Below are 23,919 nucleotides of genomic sequence, written 5' to 3' on the forward strand. Positions count from 1 at the left end.
TTTGAGATTGCAAATAATATAAAACGTAGAAATTATCGGTATTGATTGATGTCGTGAATCCATTGAGAGCATAAATGAGATGTTACTTTTGGATATTGACCAGCGCTTTTATATCTAATACATGGGTGTGTTTTTTTTTTTTGTTTTAAAGATGTTTTTGAAAGGAATTGAAAATATTTATATTTTTTAATTTTAAATTAATTTTTTTATATTTTTATATTATTTTAATAGGTTGATGTCAAAATAATTTTTTAAAAATAAAAAAATATATTTTTAATATATTTCTAACTAAAAACCATTTTAAAAAACAATTATACTACACATAAAAACGCACCTGACCGTATGTATAGATGCGACCAATGATCTATAAATTAAAGAACCACACGGATCAACATTTTCAAGTTTTGAGCACATTGCTACCAGCAATCCTATTGTAGTGCGAGGCAAAGTGCGAACATCCTCCGTGATGTGATCGGGAAATGATTGATAGACCCGCCACTCAATAGGATTAATTGCTAATTCCTACTGTTTTAAAAACATGTAAATAAAAATCATGTAGCTTAATAAAAACATATAAATTTTCAAACTAATTTTTAATATAACAGAAGAATAAAATAATATTACAATTGCTATTGTGAAATGTTATTTTCTTAGTCTTTGTATAATAATTTTTCAAAAAAAAAAATGTAAGGAAAAAAATCTAAAAATAAATTACAAAAACATAAAGATAAAAAAAATGATATAAATAGACCAAATGTAAGGTAATAAATATTCAAAGTGTAAAGAATAAAAAATAATATTTTTTTTCAAATAAAAGTGTAAAGAATAAAAAAGGAAAAATTAAAAAAAATATATATAAAAAATTAAGATAAAAAAATTGGTGCTAAATCATAAGTGTAAATGATAAAAATACCAATTACAAAGAGTAAGAAAACTTGTTAATGTGGATTGCTACAATATTATTTTCTTTTTATTTTGTTTTGTTTTTCAAAATTATATTTGTTAATTTTATTTTTTTAATATCTAGCTGGTTAAAAATTTAGCTTTGTAATTTTTTTCTCTTTAAAATAGTGTGGATTGCTACGGTATTTTCCCACGTAGTTTTTCTATTTCTATTTTTTTATGATTTTTTTCAAAATTATATTTATCGATTTTATTTTTTTAATATTACATGTGAAATAAAATAGAAAAATCATAAGGAATTAAACCTTTATAATATTAGGTTGATTAAGAATTAAACTTTTATAATTTATTTTGACTTACTTTCTATGTGGTTATCTCGATCTTATGACTCAAGACGCTGGTTTAGCAACTTAATCCAGTTAACTCGAGTCTTTTTGTCTTTTTTTAATTGATTTTTTTTTAGTTGTATACTTTGACATTGGGTTGATTATGAATTAGACTTCATGATTTATTTTGGTTTGTTTTCTATGAGGTTATCCCGGTCTTATGACTCAGATCATGTGATTTGTGAGTTAACTTAAGTAGACTCAGGTCGTTTCATTGTATCTTGCTCTTACATTGATTTTTTTTTTCATTTTCAATCTTTAACAATGATTTTATTGAAAATTAGACTTCATAATTTGTTTTGATTTGTTTTTTTATGGGGTTATCATAGTTTCATAACCCTGGTCGTGAGTTTGAAAGATTAATCAAAGTTGACTTGAACATTTTTTTTGTTTACCTTTTATGATGTTATCCTGATCTCATGACTCGGGTCACGAGTTTGACAGGTTAATTCAGGTCTTTTTTTTTTGTTTTTTTAATTCTATTCTTTAACATGAGGTTGATTGAAAATTGAATTTTATAAATTTTTTTTATTTGTTTTATATGAGATTATCATGATCTCATAATCTGGATCGTAGATTTAAAAGGTTAAACATGGCTAACCTGAATAGATTCAATATATTGTTGTTTCAAATTATTTTTAGAAAATGTTGTCTTGAATTTTTATGAATCAAACTATTTTTTTTTTGATTGTTTGAATTATTTTTAGAACTATTAAATCAATCAGGTTATATTAAATTAAATTTTATATAATTTAGAGGCAATGAATGTATCCATTTTGTTAGGCCAAAAATTAAGTACGACCAGCCTTGCGAGTGGAGAATTATCTTTTCCCGCTTCCCCAATCATTGTGAATTAGTGCCCCTATGCCGTCCCCTTCTTTTATAATTTCGTTTCGCACAAACAATTAGTGACCTGTTCCATTTCGAGTCTTTTTGGTTTCTAGCACAGTAAAAAAATGATAGGCATATTGACTCTTTCAATGTAAAATTATTGCAGACATGATTTAATAAAGAAAGAAGTGATAGAGGAGAGAGGAAAAATACAAAAAAAATAAATATATACTAACAGTGAGATTATGATGATAACACCACTCATTTCATTAAAAAAATATCAACAAAACAATAATAAAAAAAATCATTCACAATGACCGGAATAAATCACATGAGTGATCAAAGACAAGTAAAATCTGATATCTTTGGATGACTCGTGTGACTCACTTCATTTATTTTTTATAATCTTATTTAGTATTGTTAGATTTGTCTTGTCGAGATTTTTTCAACGATATCAATAATATTATCATTGGAGTTTTTGTGTGGTCCCGAGACATTTTTTATATTTTTATTTTTTTCTTTGTAAATTAAATAAAAAACAAACAAAAAAAAACCATGCAGATACATAAACTCTGGTGTCTTATGATGTTTTAGTTACTTTAGTTTCTAAAATAAGGGTAGCCATTGACTTTTGAGTAGTGGCTAGAAGATTCCACGTTGTATTTATATCATATAATTGTTAATTTTAGGATTCTGAAATTAGTTAAGATATATATAATCTAGTTTGAATATTCATATTAATTAAAAAGCAAAATATTCTATGCCCAACATCTTCTTCATTATCTTCCAGAAAAAGTTCATCTTTTGCAAGTGAGAATTTGGTCCCATTTCAAACTTTGAAAATGCAGAGGACGTATTACACGGGAAGTCAGGAGCCCAGCATCTTTAGGCAACAGGCATCCTTTTAGTCTTTGTACAAATCAGTAGACTTTCAAATGAAAGTAGAGGGGAAGTGATAAAAGTCTAAAGATGGGATGAGTCTAGGTTTAGGACCAGCAACCAACAAAGCGCTGGGATAAGCTTGGCTGCTTGCTTACCCTGTAACTTGGAGATACGTATCTCCTTTTGTTGACTTTGAGTGGTGGGTGGTTAGCCGTTTGAGCCTTGAGGATATGGACATGTAGAGCTGTTGGTGTGGCCTTCAGAAAAACACATCATAGTGTGCAATAAATTTTATACTAATCGGGTATGATGTAGCAAAAAAAATGGTGACCTATGACTCAGGATCCGTACATCACGGAAATGATAAATAATTTTTCAGGGGTAAATTAATTGGTCAGGTCTTGAGTTTGCTCTTTAGAGGTTATCAGTTCGAGTCTCATAAATCTCATGGTCACTGGAAGCTTACATATTCGTTAACTTCAGGGTCCGTGAGATTAGTCGAGGTACGCACATACTGGCCCGGACACTCACGTTAACAAAATAAAATAATTTGGCTCTAAGATCATGTTTATTTTTACGTTTTAGAAGCGTTTTTTTTCTTTGTTTGAAATAATTTTTTTTGATATTTTCATATTGTTTTGATGTGCTAATATTAAAAATAAATTTTAAAAAATAAAAAAAAACTATTTTGATGTATTCCAAACAAAAAACATTTTAAAAAATAACAGTTATCATAATATCAAGCTCTAAAGCATGCTTTTAAGATGTCAAATCAATTATTTAAAAAAATAAAAAAAATTATTTTGATGTTTTTTTAAATAAAAAAAAACATTTAAAAAATCAATTATCATCGTAATATCAAACTCTAAAGCATGGTTTAAGACTTATTACCATATTTATCATATCCAATTTAAAGTTTGACCTTAAAAAAGCCTTGAATTATTGAAATATTGAGTTAATTAACGTGTACCGGATTAACCTAAATCTATTATTTTTGTTTAAAACAACATGATATTACTCTTACAAAATTGAATGAAAAATTTAAATGAAGATTCCAAAACCTGGAAAATCAATTCAAGGACGGGCCACCCTTTCCAACACAAGCTCTGCTATTACCATCACCAACTCACCTCTGCTATCAGCATCCAAATAGAAACTCCCTCTATTAGATAACCTTGTCCCTGGCAATCCACACCACTCTCTCTCTCTCTCTCTCTCTCCCATCACCATGGCTATGGATGTGGTCTTGCGAGTGGTGGTGATTTGGCTGGTAGCTAGCTCAATTGTGACTGGCAATAGGGATCCTGGGTTTTATTAATTCTGGTACTAGTTAAGATAGGATCTTTTGATGACTAGAATTTTGATATACCAAGAGCTACAAATCGAGCTGGAGACAGGGAGTTAAAAAGATTTGGAAATTAGAATAGGCGGGCTGAGAGGGTGGCTGTGTGAGTTTTCCTGTGGAAATACAGACACGAGAGATTAAATAGTTTTTCTTTTTTCTTAATTTTCTTTTAAGAGGAAAATTAGTTCATCCCGTCGATTTTTGCAGTTTGTTGGAAATCTTGATTTTGCAATTTTCACGTTCATGTTCAGATTTTTTAAAATTTTATTAAGTATTTTTTATTTATTTATTTATGAAGAGGTGTTGATGTTTTACAAAGAATTTTTTATTTAAAAATATATTAAAATAATATATTTTTTTATTTTTTAAAAATTATTTTTAATACCAATAAATATATTAAAAAAAAAAACATAAAAGCAATTCAAACAATACACTTATTACATCTTTAACATTGCTTTCCCCTTAACTTAAAATTTTCCCTTCAATTCTTTCACCACCTGATGCCAAACACAACTTTAGATGTAAAGTAAGAAACAAAAGAAACTCTTTAACTAAATGTATGAAGTTAACTGATCGTCAAAACAAAAGCCATAGATTTAAGTATATAGACACGAATCACTTGGAAAACCAAAACGCCTAAAAATCAAATCAAATCACACCGAGTGGTTGCCAGTTGAACCAAAACATTGGATATGTAGCGACTACCTCCATATTTATTGCGTTGCACAAGAAGAACGAGGTATTGCATTAAACCCAGAGTCAAATAAACCGAACGAAACCTTGATCAAACTTGGCTGAAATCACACTGAAGCCATCCTAGCTGAAGCAGCCTGCTTCTCCCCATCATTTTCATCACCGTTCTCCCCTGACAACTCTTCAAGTGATTTACCCTTTGCTTCGGGAACCAATAGAGTAAATAACATTCCTACGAAGTTAACAATACCGAGCACAATTAGAGACCATCTGACTCCAATACCAGGAGGGTAACCTGCGTCAGTCTTCTTTGGGTCTGTGCTTTGTGCAGCATAAAGGAAACCAAATGCACCTATTATAGCACCTGCCTTTCCAGCTGCTGCTGATATACCGTGACAAGTTGACCTTAGCCTTGCAGGGAAAATCTCTGCTGGGACAACAAATGTGGTGGCGTTGGGTCCAAAATTGGCGAAAAAAAAGGTCAATGAGTACATGACTACAAACCCAATTCTATTAGGCTTTAAGGTCCAGTGATGGTAAGGGATAGCAATGGCAAACATAAAAACTGTCATGAAGAAGAAACCCATCATTTGGATAAAGAACCTCCCCAAATGGTCAATGAGTGCCACTGTAAACCAATATCCCGGCACGGTACTGCAGAGTGCTATAAGAGTTTGAGCCTTTGCAATTCGAAAGACCTCGTCAATCGCATTCATGGTTGCTGCTGGAGGAATCCAATTGATTGCAGAGAAGATATCCTTCTGGAAAAGATTTTGGCTGTAGAATGCAATGTCCAACAAGAACCATGTGGAAGTGGTTCCTAGCAAATGAAGACCATGTCGCTTGGCAAATTCCTTCGAGAACAAGCCAAAGGAATTGGCAGGTTCTTGGGCTATCCTCTGTATCTTCTCTTCCTCTACTTCAAATTCCACGTTCAACACCTTAGACATATCTGACGCTGCTTGTTTTGCGTTTTTGGCAACGAGTGCAGTGTAACGTGCGGTTTCAGGCATTTTCATACGCCAATAGAATGTAAGCCCAGCAGGGACAGCACCAAACATCAAGATTATACGCCAAATATAGTCAGCTTGAGGAGCAAGTGAGGCTGCCGGATTCTCATGGTATGATGGGGTCTTGAATCTATGATCAAATGCAGCTGACACAACAAGAGCCACAATCCCACCAGCCAAAATCCCAAATCCTTGCATTGCAAACACTGCTGCAATAAATGCTCCACGAGTCTTCTTGTTTGCATATTCAGACATGATAGTGGCTGACAAAGGATAATCGCCACCAATGCCAAAACCAAGCCAGAACCTAAAGAAACAAAGAGTGGCTATGGTTCCGTTAGCAGAGCTTCCAAAGGATAAACCAGAGGCGAGAGAACAAAGAACCATGAGAACCAGAGTTATCCCATAGACTTTCTTGCGTCCCATTTTGTCACCAAGCCAACCAAAGAATAGCTGACCAGCTAAAGTGCCACAAAGGGCGACACCATTAACAGCTGCTGCTACATTAGGAGGTAATGTGCCTGGCTTTGGTGCACCTGGCTTGGTGTAGTATATGCGGCCAAGCAATTTGGTAACTAGGGAGATGCAGAAAAGATCATAGGCATCTGTGAAAAATCCCATTCCGGCAATCACGATTGCTGTGAAATGGTACCATTGAGTCTTTGCAAGATCGAGTGCATTAAGGACGACCAATTGTTCCCTTGCCATGCCTAATCCTTCCCGCTTAGCTGTATAATAAATTTCCTGCACTGTAACAGCAAACCCCTGTCAGGACATTTGATATATAAAACAAATTCAATTAGCCCAATAATGAATTGAGATGTTTACTTTTCAAATACGACCCACGAGCCTTAACTACATGTTATCAATTGGCATTTGTTTTTTTTCTTTTTTCTTTCAGGAGATTTTGAAGAAGTGGGGAAAAAAGAGAGAGCAAAGAGTGACAGGATAAAAACAAAGTATAGGCAGACTTGGAAACCAAGCCCGAAACCAATCAATAAGTACTCGAAGAAAAAAGAGAGAGGTCGTAGGAATTAAAATTGCATTCTCAAACAATTACGCCAGATCTTGGAAATCTTATCTTCCTTGGTTATGCTAATTAACGTGACTCTATAAGGATAATTATTTTTTTTTTTTATTTTTTTATCCGTAGAGTAATTTACTATATGAAAGTGGTAGCTTCTATTATTTTTATAATGCGTTTTAAAAATACATTTCACTTGAAAAAATATTAAATTAATAATTTTTTATTATCTTCTGATAGTTATGGCGTGTTGATATTAAAAATTAAATAAAAAAATTTAATGTTTTTTTCAATGAAATACTTTTAAAAAACACTCTACATCATAGTAACAAATATTAAAGTGTTGATGTGGAAGTTAGAGTTGGCCAAACCATCTAGATGATGCAAGGTTTTTAATTAAAAAAAAATTATAATATTTTATTTATCAAGTTAAACTCCATGTTAGGGATTAGTTGCATCTAATATCCCATGACAATATGATTTTTTTGAAAATTGATATAGTTTGGTAAATTTTGCGGAAGAATGTTAAAGGTTTGAAAATTATTTGAACATGTAAATGAAACTGAGTTATAATTACAAATTAAAGACCCATGACAATACATAAAATCTCTTTAAACCACCTACATACGGTACCAAAATAATGATAACAATTCCGTTAGAGAGTAACATGGGGAGTAAGGCGATCCAAATTTATGAGCCTAAGGAATAGAAAACGAAGCACATGTGATTGTAAAAGAAACAAACATAAAAAAATAAAAATTGGACCGAAACCATCGAAGGAATAGAAAACCGTGACCAATTAATGTCAAATATTAGAAAAAAGAAATGGTTATTCACGTGGATACTAAAATTTGCTTCCTAGAGAAAAAGAAAACTTCATGACACAACATTTTCCCGTGAAATTTCTTTTTCCTGCCAGTTTTGTAACTTTCATGTCCATCTTCATTTATAAAGTTTTCTAGCAAAAAAATATTTCTTATAAGAGCAGCTAATCTCTAGAAGATGAAAAAAAGGGACAAATTGCGAAAAAAAAACACAACATTTTCAAAGTGGTAACAGCATATTTTAGCTTACTAGCAGTCGAAAATCATGTTATGATCAGCTTTAAGATCTTCATGAAGATAAGGTATCCACCACACATAAAGTGATTTACTTGCTACCTATACTAGATCGAGAAGCCAGTTCCAAGAAGCATGGAACTTGTCGTGGCCCATGCATGATGACTCATCTAAAAAGGCAAGACTTCAAAGGGTTCAGATATTAGAGACAGAGACTCACCTGCTTCCTTCAACGAATTACACCAGTGAGAGAAGATTGGATAAAGCTGGAGAGGGAGAGAGAGAGGGGAGAAAGAGAGAGGATTGTTGTTGGGGGTGGAGAGTGGCCAGCTATTTATAAAGGTTTCAACTTTCATGTGATTAACACAAACCCAAAATCAATGCGGCATCTAATGGTATATACCCACTTAATGTTAGTCAACTCTTTCACAAGTTTGCCTCTTCTCTGTATCCTCTCTGTTAATCACAACCCCTTCTTTATTGAATGGATATTTTAGCTTTTTTTATATATATACTTCATACTTGTGCCCTTTAAATAGTTATTAATCGTCATCCCTAATTGAGGCGTTGGTACGTTCAAAACAAATTGAGGAGTTCGTTGTCTATTTACAAAGAATTCAAGGGAGTTCGGGGAATGTAGCCGTGGATTTAAATACTTTGTTGACCCCACCATGAAAATGATCACGCAGTTTTTTCTGAGATATACTTGTACTTTGTTTTTCTTTTCTTTTTTAAAAAATATCTTTAAAATTTTTGAGTTTTTTTAATAATTTTATATCATATATTGATATTAAAAATAAATTTTTTTAAAATAAAAAATATTATTTTAATATATTTTTAAATAAAAAATACTTTAATTTACCATCTCCACCAAAATTATAAATTAATACCTTGTTATTTATAATTAAATGATTAGAAAGAGAAGGTCAGAGTACTGACTTTCCTGCAAGCAATACGAGGGATTTTCAGAGCACCTCGTCGTCCCTCTGGTGTGCAACGATGTAACCTTAACAACTATCCATTGACTTTTAAAAATGAACATCAACGTGTAATTATAGTAATGTTGCTTGCAAGGAAGGAGACACAGGTAACGTACAGATAAGCTGCAGGGTCCCACCCTAAGATGAAAGTTATCGGATTATTTGATAAACCTTTCGAGGCTCACCGATTTATTTTCTCCCTAAAACTAGGGTAATTCTATTGATGATCAGTGTAATGTTCCGGATTGCAAATGAGCACTTTGAACCCGACAAATTTTATTCATAAAAACCAATGCTATATATGATATTAATAAAATATCAAGAATGTTTTTCGTTGAGTTCTTTGATCTGTATAAAACAATTTATGATGACATTTAAATAATTAAATTATATTTCTTAATCTCTATGAAGTATTGCTAGAGAATACCTTAAAAATACAAAGAAAAACCTTTAGGCTTTCTGCTATTCCAGTTAAAAAAATCAATTCAACTCAACAACTTAAATTTTTAAATAAGATTTCAAGGATATGATTTATATTATTTTTTATCACACACACTCCCTTAATTGAATGTTCATTGACCTTGAAACTTGTACAGTCTCTCACTATTTTATGTTTAATTTTTATCAAATAAATAAAAATAGTAATATTCAAACTAGTGATCACTTGGTTATTAAAATTCTGATATCATGTAAAAAAAAATGATTCAATCCAATATCTTAAATTTTTAGGTAAGACTCTAAGATATATATATATATATATATATATATGCTGAATATCAGGAATCAATTAGACTCCATGTATAGGAAAACACTAACGTATAAGAAGCAAAACACGGAACTGACAGAGGGTAGTTTTTCTATAAACAAAAGCTCACTTGGAATTCTTGTTTTCTCATTATATTGACATGGTATCAGAGCGGGTTCTGAATCCTTGTTTGTTTTGATCTTCTTTTTTTCTTCTCTTGAAGGTGTCTTTGTGACTTTCGGTGCTGTCTGTGTAAGTTGTTTGCCTATGTTCTGACCACTCGGTAGTCTTTGTGCTATTCCTGGTTTGGTTTTCACTCTTTACAGTTTCTGATGTTCTTGGCTTGGCTTTAATTCTCGGTAGTTTTTTTATTTTGATTCCTGGTTTATTCATCTTTCGGCAATCTCCATTTTGGTTCCTGGTTTGGAATTACTTGGCACTTTCTATTGAGTTTCTGGTGTGCAATCTTCTAGTGGGCTATTTTTTTTCGGGTTCATCATGTCATCCGAAAGGTTAGACTCGTTCCATATCCGTTTTAATGGCAAAAATTATTCTACTTGGGAGTTTTAATTTCAATTATTTGTTAAATGGAAAGAATTGTGGGGTCATATTAATGGTAGTAATCCCGCACCTAACGATGCCGATGCTTTGTCTAAATGGGAAATCATGGATGCTCGGGTTATGTCCTGGATCCTTAGCTCAATAGAGCCTCACCTTGTTCTCAATCTAAGGTCTTATAAAACTGCTGCTACTATGTTGAATTATCTAAATAAGATTTACAATCAAGACAACACGGCTCGACGTTTTCAATTGGAGTATGAGATGGCTAATTTCACACAGGGAAGTCTCTCTATTGAGGAATATTTTTCTGGTTTTCAAAATCTTTGGGCTAATTATTCGGATATTGTTTATCCTAATGTTCCTGCTGCAGCTCTCTCTGTTGTTCAAGCAGTGCATGAAACAAGTAAGAGAGATCAATTCTTGATGAAGCTCCGTTCTGATTTTGAAACTGTACGTTCTAATCTGATGAATCGTCATCCTGTACCATCTCTGGATGCCTGTTTGAGTGAACTTCTTCGTGAGGAGCAGTGTATCGTCACTCAGGCTACAATGGAACATCGGGCTAATGTTATTGCACCTGTTTCTGTGGCTTATGCAGCACAAGGGAAGAATAAGGATAGAGACATGCATGCTATCCAGTGCTTTAGTTGTAAGGCTTTTGGTCATATTACTAGGGATTGCCCTAAACAGTTCTGTAATTACTGCAAGAAACAGGGTCATATTATCTCTACTTGTCCCATTCGACCTGAAAGGAAACAGGGTACTGCTTATCATGCCTTCATTGGTGCCTTTAGTTCTACTGTATTGCCTACTACCTCGCCTGTTGTTCCTATAGCAAACCCAAATACACTTACTCCTGAAATGGTACAACAAATGATCATTTCTGCTCTTTCTGCTTTTGGGTTCTCAGGTAATTATAAATTTCCTTCTAAATCATGGTATTTGGATTCTGGTGCCTCTAACCGCATGACCAATACTGTAGCTTCTCTTTCCAATGTCAGAAATTATGATGGTAATCTGAAAATTAATACCGCTAATGATAGTTCTCTGCCTATCAGTGCTGTTGGTGATCTTTCTCCTTCCTTGACTGATGTTTTTATGTCTCCTGATCTCTCCACAAATCTTATTTCTATTGGTCAATTGGTTGATAATAATTGTGATGTCCATTTCTCCCATTCTGGTTGTGTTGTGCAGGATCAAGTGTCAGGGAAGATGATCGCGAAGGGGCCTAAAGTGGGACGACTCTTTCCTCTTTACATTTATTCTTCTACTATTATTCCTAGTTTTCCTTTACTTTCTTTTGCATGTAATGTTATTGGTTCTGGACATAAAATGTCGCATAAACGCTAGGCCACCCAAACTTGGATGTACTTCGCACTTTGTTTAAATCTGGATTGTTGGGAAATAAAGCATGTTCTTCTCTTAATCTTTCTTTTGATTGTACATCATGCAAACTTGGAAAAAGTAAAGTTCTACCTTTTCCTCATCACGCATCTCGTGCCTCTCAATGTTTCAATATTATTCATAGTGATGTTTGGGGGATTGCACATGTTGTTTCTCATGCACATTACAAGTACTTTGTTACTTTCATTGATGACTTTAGTCGCTTTACCTGGGTTTACTTTCTCTGGGCTAAGGCTGAAGTTTTTTCAGTCTTTAAGCGATTTCTTGCACTTCTTGAGACTCAATTCTCTGCCAGCATCAAGATCTTGTGTTCTTATTCTGGTGGCGAATACATGTCTAATGAGTTTCAGGACCTTCTTCAAAGTAAAGGGATTATCTCTCAGTGTTCTTGTCCTTCGACACCACAGCAAAACGGTGTTGATGAGAGAAAAAATCATCATCTTCTTGATATGGTAAGAACTCTTTTACTTGAATCATCTGTTCCTCCTTATTTTTGGTGTGAAGCACTTTCTACTTCAGTTTATTTAATCAATCGCTTACCCTCTCCTACATTAAATCATGTTTCTCCTTTCTTTAAGTTGTTTGGTCATTCTCCTTTATATTATGATCTTCGCACATTTGGTTGTGTTTGTTTTGTGCATCTCCCTGCTCATGAACGACATAAACTTACTGCTCAGTCTGTTAAGTGTATTTTTCTTGGTTATGCTATCCCTCAAAAGGGTTATGTTTGTTATGACCCTCATGTTTGTCGTATACGAGTTTCTAGGAATGTGATTTTCTTTGAAAATCAATATTTCTTTCCATCTCATGTTGAGTTGCCATCTGCTTCTTTACCTTTTCTGCCTAGTTTTTTTATTCCCCAACAATTATGGAAAAGTTCAAACCTGGTTTTGTATATGAAAGACGTCGTCGACATGAGTCTGATTCCACTTCCTCTGTGCCCCCTTCCGATCTTGACCCGATGCCTGATCCTGCTCCAACTTCCACCACTCTTCGTCAGTCTACTCGCCTTTCTCGACCCCCTGATTGGTATGGATTCTTCTCTCCTGTCTCTCTTGTCACTACTTTATCCACTATTTCCATTCCCTCTTGCTACAAACAGGCTATGGAACATGAGTGTTGGCAAAATGCAATGCAAGCAGAACTTCAAGCATTTAAGGAGAATCACACTTGGGATATTGTTCCTTGTCCTCCTACAATCAAACCTATTGGGAGTAAATGGGTTTTCTCTGTAAAACTTCGTTCTGATGGCTTTTTGGATCGGTACAAAGCTCGCCTCTTAGCTCTGGGTTACAAGCAAGAATATGAGGTTGACTATGAGGAGACATTTGCTCCTGTTGCCAAAATGACCACGGTTCGAACCATTTTAGCAATTGCCGCTTCACAGTCATGGCCACTGCATCAGATGGATGTGAAGAATGTCTTTCTTCATGGTGATCTCCAGGAAGAGATTTACATGAAGCTTCCCTCTGGTATGACTACTTCTTTTTCTTATGATGTTTGTAAGCTAAGGCGTTTTTTATATGGGCTTAAGTAAGCGCCTCGGGCTTGGTTTGAGAAGTTTCGCAATACACTTCTTTCCTTCCATTTTACACAAAGTCAGTATGATTCTTCTCTCTTCTTCCATATGTCTGTGTCGGGTATAGTCCTTCTCTTGGTTTATGTGGATGATATTATCATTATTGGCACTGACTGTGGTTTGATTACTAAGCTTCAACAGCAATTACATGCAACTTTCCATATGAAAGATCTTGGCCAGCTCACATACTTCTTAGGATTGCAAGTTCATCATCGGGCTAATGATATTTTCGTGAACCAGCATAAGTATATTCAAGATCTTATCACTTTGGCTGATTTGGAGGACACTTCTTCGGTTGATACTCCTATGGAGGTCAATGTCAAATACAAAAAAAATAAAGGGGACCTTCTAGATGATCCTACTCTCTATAGGTGCCTGGTTGGAAGTCTTATCTACTTGACTACTACTCGACCTGATATCTCCTATGCTGTTCATCGGGTCAGTCAATTTATGTCTTCTCCTCGGCATCTTCATCTTGCTGCAGTTTGATGTATCATCCGTTATCTTCGAGGCTCACCTACTCGTGGGTTGTTCTTTCCTACCGACTCCTCTCTTCAACTTGTTGCCTATAGTGATGCTGATTGGGCTGGGTGTCCGGATACACGTCGATCTACTACAGGTTGATGTATGTTTTTAGGGGATGCCTTGATTTCTTGGAGATGTAAGAAACAAGATCGTGTTTCTAAATCCTCTACTGAGGCCGAGTATCGTGCCATGTCTACTGCTTGTTCTAAAATTGTATGGCTACGCGGTGTTCTTGCGGAGCTTGGGTTTCCTCAGACTACTTCTACCCCTTTTCATGCTGATAACACTAGTGCTATTCAGATTGCCACCAATCTCGTCTTCCATGAGCGCACCAAGCATATTAAGGTTGATTGTCATTCTATTCGAAACACTTTAGAAAGTCAGGTGATATCTCTTCCTCACATATCTTCTGATCTCCAAGTGACTGATATCTTCACCAAAGCTATGGCTCGATAACGGCATCAATTTCTTGTTGGCAAATTGTTGTTGGTTGACTTACCAACATCAATTTGAGAAGGGATGTTACTGTATGTAATTTATACACTTATACAATTTAGGACTATTAATATCAGTTGTAGAGATTATCTTACCATGTATAGATGCTGAATATTAGGAATCAATTAGACTCCATGTATAGGAAAACACTCACGTATAAGAAGCAAAACACGGAACTGACAGATGGCAGTTTTTCTATAAACAAAAGCTTACTTGGAATTCTTGTTTTCTCATTTTATATATATATATATATATATATATATATATATATATATATATATATATATATATTCTTTTACTTTGTTAATTTTGCGCATCAGATTTGTCCGATCCCAGCACAGATATTGTTAGTTAAATATGCAATTATATATTTCTTTTCATATATTTTTTTTTTATAACCGGGGTATCCGGGTTAGCTTACGCGCACCACGACTAATCCCCGAATCTACTGAACACCCTGCAAGCCCCAGTAGACAGGTAAGACACCGCGAGGATGACATGCATGCATATAAAGAGTCGAATCTAGTTGCTGAGAAAAATAACAAATTCTTGCCATGAACACTGGGCCACGAACTCAAGTGTTATATCATATCTTCATATCTTCATCATGGACGTCGTCGTCGTCATGCAAATCCACAACGGCTAAAGTCTATGGGCATCGTGGCTGTGTCATCGCATCATAATTTAGAACACCAGCAGATGATTCAGAAGTAGAACTCGATCTTTTTAAGGCCGCAGGATATATAGGAAAACCAATGTATGACGTGTCCACTTGATTGTTTATTCTGTATGAAATGCCAATTGAGTGCTTAGCAATCATGATTATCATGTGTCGTACATGCTATCCTGAGATCAGTTCGTACAGAGTCTAGACAGCTACAGGCTGATATATATCCTGAGACCAGTTCGTACCCACGTTAATAAAAAAAAAAAAAATAATGAAATCCGATGACAGGGGAGAATAACGCAAATGGCAGAAGTCCCTTAATGCACTGTGAATACTGTTACAATCTGGTTTCTGTATACTCAAAAACTATTTTTGTCCTCCACTTTCGTTATTTGGCATTAGTAATCAAATTTTATCACTAATTCATCCATACACTTGTCATTAATTAATTTTTTTATAAAACAAAATTGTTATGGTAAAAGAAAAGGATTAGATTTTTTCATTGAACGAACCTGGATCATACCTTAAGTCACCCATCAGTTTGACTTGTTAGCTCTGTTCTTGTAACATGGAGGAAAAGCGTGATTCCACAAAGGTCTCATTCACGCTAGAGCAATGTTTTGTGCCCAATATCATCTTCATTCTCTTCCAGAAAAAGTTCATCTTTTGCAAGTGAGAATTTGGTCCCATTTCAAACTTTGAAAATGCAGAGGACGTATTACACGGGAAGTCAGGAGCCCAGCATCTTTAAGCAACAGGCATCCTTTTAGTCTAAAAGTTTTTTAAAAAAATCCCATTGATATACGCAATAGACCAACAAAAGCATAGTCAAAACAGAGGAGAAGCGCACAGTCTCTGTCCAAGTTAGTAGACTTTCAACTGAGAGCAGAGGGGAAGTGATAAAAGTCTAAAGATGGGATTAGTCTTGGTTTTGGACCAGCAGCCAACAAAGCGCTGGGATAAGCTTGGCTGCTTGCTTACTGTAACTAGGAGATACGTATCTCCTTTTGTTGACTTTGAGGTGGTGGGTGGTTAGCCGTTTGAGGATATGGACATGTTGAGCATTTGGAATAAGTTTGGCCTTCTGAAAAACACATGCTAGTTGCAAGCAATTTTACAATAATCGGGTGTGATGGAGCAAAAAAATGTTGATATATGAATACCGGATCCCTACATCGTGGAAATGATAAACAATTTGGCATTAAAAATTCCACTTGTTTATGTATTTCATAAGTTTTTTAATATAAATTGAATTTTATTTTATTTTTTTATTTTAAATTATTTTTTGATGTTTTTAAATTATTTTAAAATGCTAATGTCAAAAATAATTTTTTTAAGAAGACTTATTTCGATATATTTTTAAATATAAAATATTTTAAAAAATAATTGTTTCCATAATATTAAACGAGCTTTATTTTTTAGTCTAAATCCCGATATTTTGAAGTTCATTAGACCCTAACTAATATGGATAAGCCGGGTTAACCTATTAAAAGATAAAATTCTTCTAATAATAATAATATACTCAATTCACAAGGCTCGAATTCAAAAAAATAATTAAAATAAATAAGTATCAAATCACTTGAACTAAACACTATTGGGATTAACCAAGCTTTAAAACATGCTTTGAAGATATCGAACCAGTTATTACTTCCAATTTAAGAGTTGACCTTAAAAAAGCCTTGAATTATTGAAATATTGAGTTAATTAACGGTTCATCGGATTAACTTAAATCTATTATTCATGTTTAAAACGACATGATCTTACTCTTACAAAATTGAATGAAAAATTAAATGAAGATTCCAAAACCTGGAAAATCAATTCGAGGACGGGCCACCTTTTCCAACACAAGCTCTGCTATTACCATCACCAACTCACCTCTGCTATCAGCATCCAAATAGAAACTCCCTCTATTAGATAACCTTGTCCCTGGCAATCCACACCACTCTCTCTCTCTCTCTCCCATCACCATGGCTATGGATGTGGTCTTGCGAGTGGTGGTGATATGGCTGGTAGCTAGCTCAATTGTGACTGGCAATAGGGATCCTGGGTTTTATTAATTCTGGTACTAGTTAAGATAGGATCTTTTGATGACTAGAATTTTGATATACCAAGAGCTACAAATCGAGCTGGAGACAGGGAGTTCAAAAGATTTGGAAATTAGAATAGGCGGGCTGAGAGGGTGGCTGTGTGAGTTTTCCTGTGGAAAGACAGACACGAGAGATTAAATAGTTTTTCTTTTTTCTTAATTTTCTTTTAAGAGGAAAATTAGTTCATCCCGTCGATTTTTGCAGTTTGTTGGAAATCTTGATTTTGCAATTTTCACGTTCATGTTCAGATTTTTTAAAATTTTATTAAGTATTTTTTATTTATTTATGAAGAGGTGTTTATGTTTTTCAAAGTATTTTTTATTTAAAAATATATTAAAATAATATATTTTTTTATTTTTTAAAAATTATTTTTAATACCAACAAATATATTAAAATAAAAAAACATAAAAACAATTCAAACAATACACTTATTACATCTTTAACATTGCTTTCCCCTTAACTTAAAATTTTCCCTTCAATTCTTTCACCACCTGATGCCAAACACAACTTTAGATGTAAAGTAAGAAACAAAAGAAACTCTTTAACTAAATGTATGAAGTTAACTGATCGTCAAAACAAAAGCCATAGATTTAAGTATATAGACACGAATCACTTGGAAAACCAAAACGCCTAAAAATCAAATCAAATCACACCGAGTGGTTGCCAGTTGAACCAAAACATTGGATATGTAGCGACTACCTCCATATTTATTGCGTTGCACAAGAAGAACGAAGTATTGCATTAAACCCAGAGTCAAATAAACCGAACGAAACCTTGATCAAACTTGGCTGAAATCACACTGAAGCCATCCTAGCTGAAGCAGCCTGCTTCTCCCCATCATTTTCATCACCGTTCTCCCCTGACAACTCTTCAAGTGATTTACCCTTTGCTTCGGGAACCAATAGAGTAAATAACATTCCAAGGAAGTTAACAATACCGAGCACAATTAGAGACCGTCTGACTCCAATACCAGGAGGGTAATCTGCGTCAGTCTTCGTTCGGTCTGTGCTTTGTGCAGCATAAAGGAAACCAAATGCACCTATTATAGCACCTGCCTTTCCAGCTGCTGCTGATATACCGTGACAAGTTGACCTTAGCCTTGCAGGGAAAATCTCTGCTGGGACAACAAATGTGGTGGCGTTGGGTCCAAAATTGGCGAAAAAAAAGGTCAATGAGTACATGACTACAAACCCAATTCTATTAGGCTTTAAGGTCCAGTGATGGTAAGGGATAGCAATGGCAAACATAAAAACTGTCATGAAGAAGAAACCCATCATTTGGATAAAGAACCTCCCCAAATGGTCAATGAGTGCCACTGTAAACCAATATCCCGGCACGGTACTGCAGAGTGCTATAAGAGTTTGAGCCTTTGCAATTCGAAAAACCTCTTCAATCGCATTCATGGTTGCTGCTGGAGGAATCCAATTGATTGCAGAGAAGATATCCTTCTGGAAAAGATTTTGGCTGTAGAATGCAATGTCCAACAAGAACCATGTGGAAGTGGTTCCTAGCAAATGAAGACCATGTCGCTTGGCAAATTCCTTCGAGAACAAGCCAAAGGAATTGGCAGGTTCTTGGGCTATCCTCTGTATCTTCTCTTCCTCTACTTCAAATTCCACGTTCAACACCTTAGACATATCTGACGCTGCTTGTTTTGCGTTTTTGGCAACGAGTGCAGTGTAACGTGCGGTTTCAGGCATTTTCATACGCCAATAGAATGTAAGCCCAGCAGGGACGGCACCAAACATCAAGATTATACGCCAAATATAGTCAGCTTGAGGAGCAAGTGAGGCTGCCGGATTCTCATGGTATGATGGGGTCTTGAATCTATGATCAAATGCAGCTGACACAACAAGAGCCACAATCCCACCAGCCAAAATCCCAAATCCTTGCATTGCAAACACTGCTGCAATAAATGCTCCACGAGTCTTCTTGTTTGCATATTCAGACATGATAGTGGCTGACAAAGGATAATCGCCACCAATGCCAAAACCAAGCCAGAACCTAAAGAAACAAAGAGTGGCTATGGTTCCGTTAGCAGACCTTCCAAAGGATAAACCAGAGGCAAAAGAACAAAGAACCATGAGAACCAGAGTTATTCCATAGACTTTCTTGCGTCCCAATTTGTCACCAAGCCAACCAAAGAATAGCTGACCAGCTAAAGTGCCACAAAGGGCGACACCATTAACAGCTGCTGCTGCATTAGGAGGTAATGTGCCTGGCTTTGCTGCACCTGGCTTGGTGTAGTATATGCGGCCAAGCAATTTGGTAACTAGGGAGATGCTGAAAAGATCATAAGCATCTGTAAAAAATCCCATTCCGGCAATCACGATTGCTGTGAAATGGTACCATTGAGTCTTTGCAAGATCGAGTGCATTAAGGACGACCAATTGGTCCCTAGCCATGCCTAATCCTTCCCACTTCGCAGTATAATAAATTTCCTGCACAGTAACAGCAAAACAGAACCCCCGTTAGGACATTTGATAAATAAAACAAATTCAATTAGCCCAATAATGAATTGAGATGTTTACTTTTCAAATACGACCCACGAGCCTTAACTACATATCAATTTGCATTAATTTTTTTATTTGAAAAAATGTTAAATTGATAATTTTTTATTGTTTTCTAATAATTTTAGTGTGTTATTGTTAAAAATAAAATAAAATAATTTAATATATTTTTAAATAAAATACCCTAAACAACGATGACAAATATAAAAGTGTTGATGCCAAAGATAGAGTTGGTCAAACCATCCAGATGATGAAAGGTTTTTAATAAAAAAAAAATTATAATATTTTATTTACCAAGTTAAACTCCATGTTAGGGATTAGTTGCACCTAATATCCCATGACAATAAGAATTTTTTAAAAAAATTGATATAGTTTGGTAATTTTTTTGAAAGAATGATATAGATTTGAAAAATAATATAATTTAAAAGTGGTTGTGTTTAAACCATAGTATTTTTCAAATATTAACATGTGTTATTCTCAAAATTTTTATTAAACTGAGTTATAATTACAAAAGACCCATGACAGTACATAAAATCTCTTTATTTTAGCTTACTAGCAGTCGAAAATCATGTTATGGAATAGAAAGTAACATAGGAGCTAGTAAGGCGATCCAAATTCATGAGCCTAAGGAATAGAAAACGAAGCAAATATTTTAGCTTACTAGCAGTCGAAAATCATGTTATGATCAGCTTTAAGATCTTCATGAAGATAAGGTATCCACTACACATAAAGTGATTTACTTGCTACCTATACCAAAGTGCTCCTACGTACTACTTTATACAGAGAAGCCAGTTCCAAGAAGCAAGGAACTTGTGGTGGTTCATGATGACTCGTCTAAAAAGGCATGACTTCAAAAGATTCAGTTATTAGACACACAGACTCACCTGCTTCTTCAACTAATTACACCAGTGAGAGAAGATTGGATAAAGCTGGAGAGGGAGAGAGAGAGAGGATTGTTGTTGGGGGTGGAGAGTGGCCAGCTATTTATGAAGGTTTCAACTTTCATGTGATTAACACAAACCCAAAATCAATGCGGCATCTAATGGTATATACCCATTTAATATTAGTCAACTCTTTCACATTTGCCTCTTCCTCTCTGTTAATCACAACCCCTTCTTTATTGAATGGATATTTTAGCTTGTTTTTATATACTTGTGCCCTTTAAATAGTTATTAATCGTCAACCCTAATTGAGGCGTTGGTACGTTCAAAACAAATTGAGGAGTTCGTTGTCTATTTACAAAGAATTTAACGTCAAGGAACATAAAGTTATAGTGATCAAGTTGGAAACCCCCCTAGATGATTGGTAATGATGAAGTTGCTCAATTCACACACCCAAGTACGTCTGAATCTGACAATCATGCTAGACTCGTGTCTCCACGAGTATTAAAAGATATTAGTCGGAGGTAATTTGGAAAGTGTAAAGTTTAACATGTCTGCAATGGTAAAAGCAATGGTCTGCAGAGTGTAAACAAGGTTTTTGGCTTTTCTATGTATTAAAAGCAGGTTGATAATGCTTTTTATCACCCTGTGGTGCAAACCTAAAAAGTACATGTATCCCACCATTTCAAAACTTAATTTTATTGTTATCAAACGATGAGTTTATTATGGTTTGTATGAAACGTAAAAGTAAGACACAAACACCTTCTACAGAAAAATCTAAAAAAATTAAACAGTAAAAAAAACTGATTAGAATTTTAAAAAAACCGATCGGTTCAGTTTCATAAGCCTGAAACCGAAAAAACCGAACCCAACTCAAACTGAAAAAACTAAAAAAAATCCAAGCCAAACCGGAAAAAATCCAAACCAAATCGAAAAAAACTGAGACAAACCGGTTTGAACTAGTTTTTGTTTTAAAATAACTGAACCAAAACCGGTTGGTTTGAATCGGTTCTGGTTTGATATCAATTTTCTTTTAAAAAAACCAATTTAATTATTTTTTTTTTAATAAAAACTAAACCAAATAAAAAATAATCAGTTAGATAAGAAAAGACTGAAGAGAGAGAGAACGCAATTCCATTTTATTAAAAGAAGTTCAAGGATGCAGCCGTGAATTTAAATACTTTGTTGACCCCACCATGAAAATGATCAAGCAGTTTTTCCTGAGATATACCTGTACTTTGGTTTTGTTTTTAAAATATTTTGAGTTTTTTTTTTTTAATGATTTTATATAATACGAGGAGAGGATGAACATCATCGATCCCTCGTGTGAAACGATATAACGTTAACAACTATTCATTGACTTTTATTATAGTAATGTTGCTTGCAAGGAAGGAGACACAAGTAAGGTACAGATAAGCTGCACGGGTCCCACCCTAAGATGATAGTTATCGGATTATTTGATAAACCTTTCGAGGCTCACCAATTTATTTTCTCCCTAAAATTAGGGTAATTCTTTTGATGATCAGTGTAATGTTCCGGATTGCAGATGAGCACTTTGAACCCGATAATTTTTATTCATAAAAACCAATGGTATATATGATATTAATAAAATATAAAGAATGTTTTTCGTTGAGTTCTTTGATCTGGATAATATATATATATTATGACATTTAAATAATTAAATTATATTTATTAATCTTTATGAAGTATTGCGAGAGAATCCTTAAAAAAGCAAAGAAAAACCTTTAGGCTTTCTGTTATTCTTGTGAAAAAAATCAATTCAACTCAATAACTTAAATTTTTTGATAATATTCTAAGATATGATTTATATTATTTTCTAGCACAAATACTCCCTTAATTGGATGCTCTTTAGGCTTGAAACTTGTACAATTTCTCACCACCTTATGCTTAATTTTTATCAAATAAATGAGAATAATGAGATTCAAATTCGTGATCGCTTGGTCATCAAAACTCTGATACCATATAAAAGAAAACAATTCAATTCAATAACTTAAGTTTTTAAGTAAGACTCCAAGATATGATTTATATTATTATCTAATAATTTTCTTTTACTTTGTTAATTTTGCGCATTAAATTTGTCCGATACTAGCACAGATATTGCTAGTTAAATATGCAATTATGTGTTTCTTTCATATCTTATCATGGACGTCGTCGTTGTCATGCAAATCCACAACGGCTAATTAAAGTCTATGGGCATCGTGGCTGTGTCATCGCATCATAATTTAGAACACCAGCAGATGATTCAGAAGTAGAACTCGATCTTTTAAGGCCGCAAGATATATAGGAAAACCCATGTATAACGTGTCCACTTGATTGCTTATTCTGTATGAAATGCCAATTGAGTGCTTAGAAATCATGATGAATGCCCACCATCACCACTTTGCATTGCAAATTCGATGTCGACTGGTTGTGCTCGACAATATTTTATAATTTATCCCGAAGCCTCTTAGAGCTCACAATATGGCAACTCTCCTAGTTTACTCCGTCTCGTTTAAATAATGTGAAATGATTGATGACTGAGCAATCAATTGAACTAAATATAATTAAATTAGTAATTTGAGCTACGAGTTAAATAAAGAGTTAATTTAATTGAAGTATTAATAATTAATTACAAGGGAGATCGGTGATTGTGAATAGTTAATTAGACATCATTTCTGGATGTTGCTTTCGATTAATATATCTCATAATGTATAGCAACAAGGAAGGGCATGATGCAAGTCAAAGAGATCTTTCACAGCATATGCCATATTCCATGTCAACCAAAAACTAAGTCAACACCCATTCCCACTTACATTCCCGGAATTATCACCTGACGATGGTTATTTGACTGCAGGGAGAATCTTCTAACTATTTTACCTTTAAATCTGCCTTTTGGATGAACATTTTACGATGTTAATGAGAACAGGGTCGTTGTACTATTTTTTACCTTGAAATTTAATTTGAGGATTTAAAAAAAAATTAACATAGTAAATTAAAAATATTAGTAAAATACTTTGAAAAACAAAAAACATATTTTCAACCCCTCATGTTTTAGAAACACAATATCCATGGAATATATATTGGGATTATGAAACACGACAATTGATGTTATTTATATGTCATGTTTGAAATCGTAGTAAATACAAATCATGTTATTTCACTAAATTTATTTGTAATTGTATTATTTCAGTAAAATTTTAAATTTTATATGCTAATAGCCCACAATAACCTGCATGGTGGACCATCATCTACATACCATGGGTTGATGGTAATGGGTGAAACTTTACTTGGATTATTTTACTTGTTAAGCGAGCAGACGTTCGTTCCCATTATTTTTTTCAAGAAAATATCAG

The 23,919-nt window shown here is 34.1% G+C and overlaps 1 protein-coding gene across 17 annotated transcripts in view; it reads right to left on the reverse strand.

Moving 5' to 3' along the window:
- Positions 1–4,876: 4,876 nt before the first annotated feature.
- The window catches only part of LOC18102477 (probable inorganic phosphate transporter 1-3), a 49,198-nt gene continuing 30,155 nt past the window's right edge, over positions 4,877–23,919 (reverse strand). For 2 of the 17 annotated variants that reach the window (XM_052456186.1, XM_052456184.1), the window contains exons 2-3: positions 19,409–19,616; positions 5,133–6,586 (exon numbers count right to left, since the gene is read on the reverse strand). In XM_052456186.1, the coding sequence (XP_052312146.1) occupies positions 5,148–6,586; positions 19,409–19,580 (1,611 nt within the window). In that variant the 5' untranslated portion in view covers positions 19,581–19,616 and the 3' untranslated portion in view covers positions 5,133–5,147. The other 15 variants (XM_052456183.1, XM_006378279.3, XM_024609529.2 and 12 more) reach the window with 15 other exon arrangements.

Source organism: Populus trichocarpa, chromosome 10, assembly GCF_000002775.5.
Source record: "Populus trichocarpa isolate Nisqually-1 chromosome 10, P.trichocarpa_v4.1, whole genome shotgun sequence".
Classification (NCBI taxonomy): Eukaryota; Viridiplantae; Streptophyta; class Magnoliopsida; order Malpighiales; family Salicaceae; genus Populus; species Populus trichocarpa.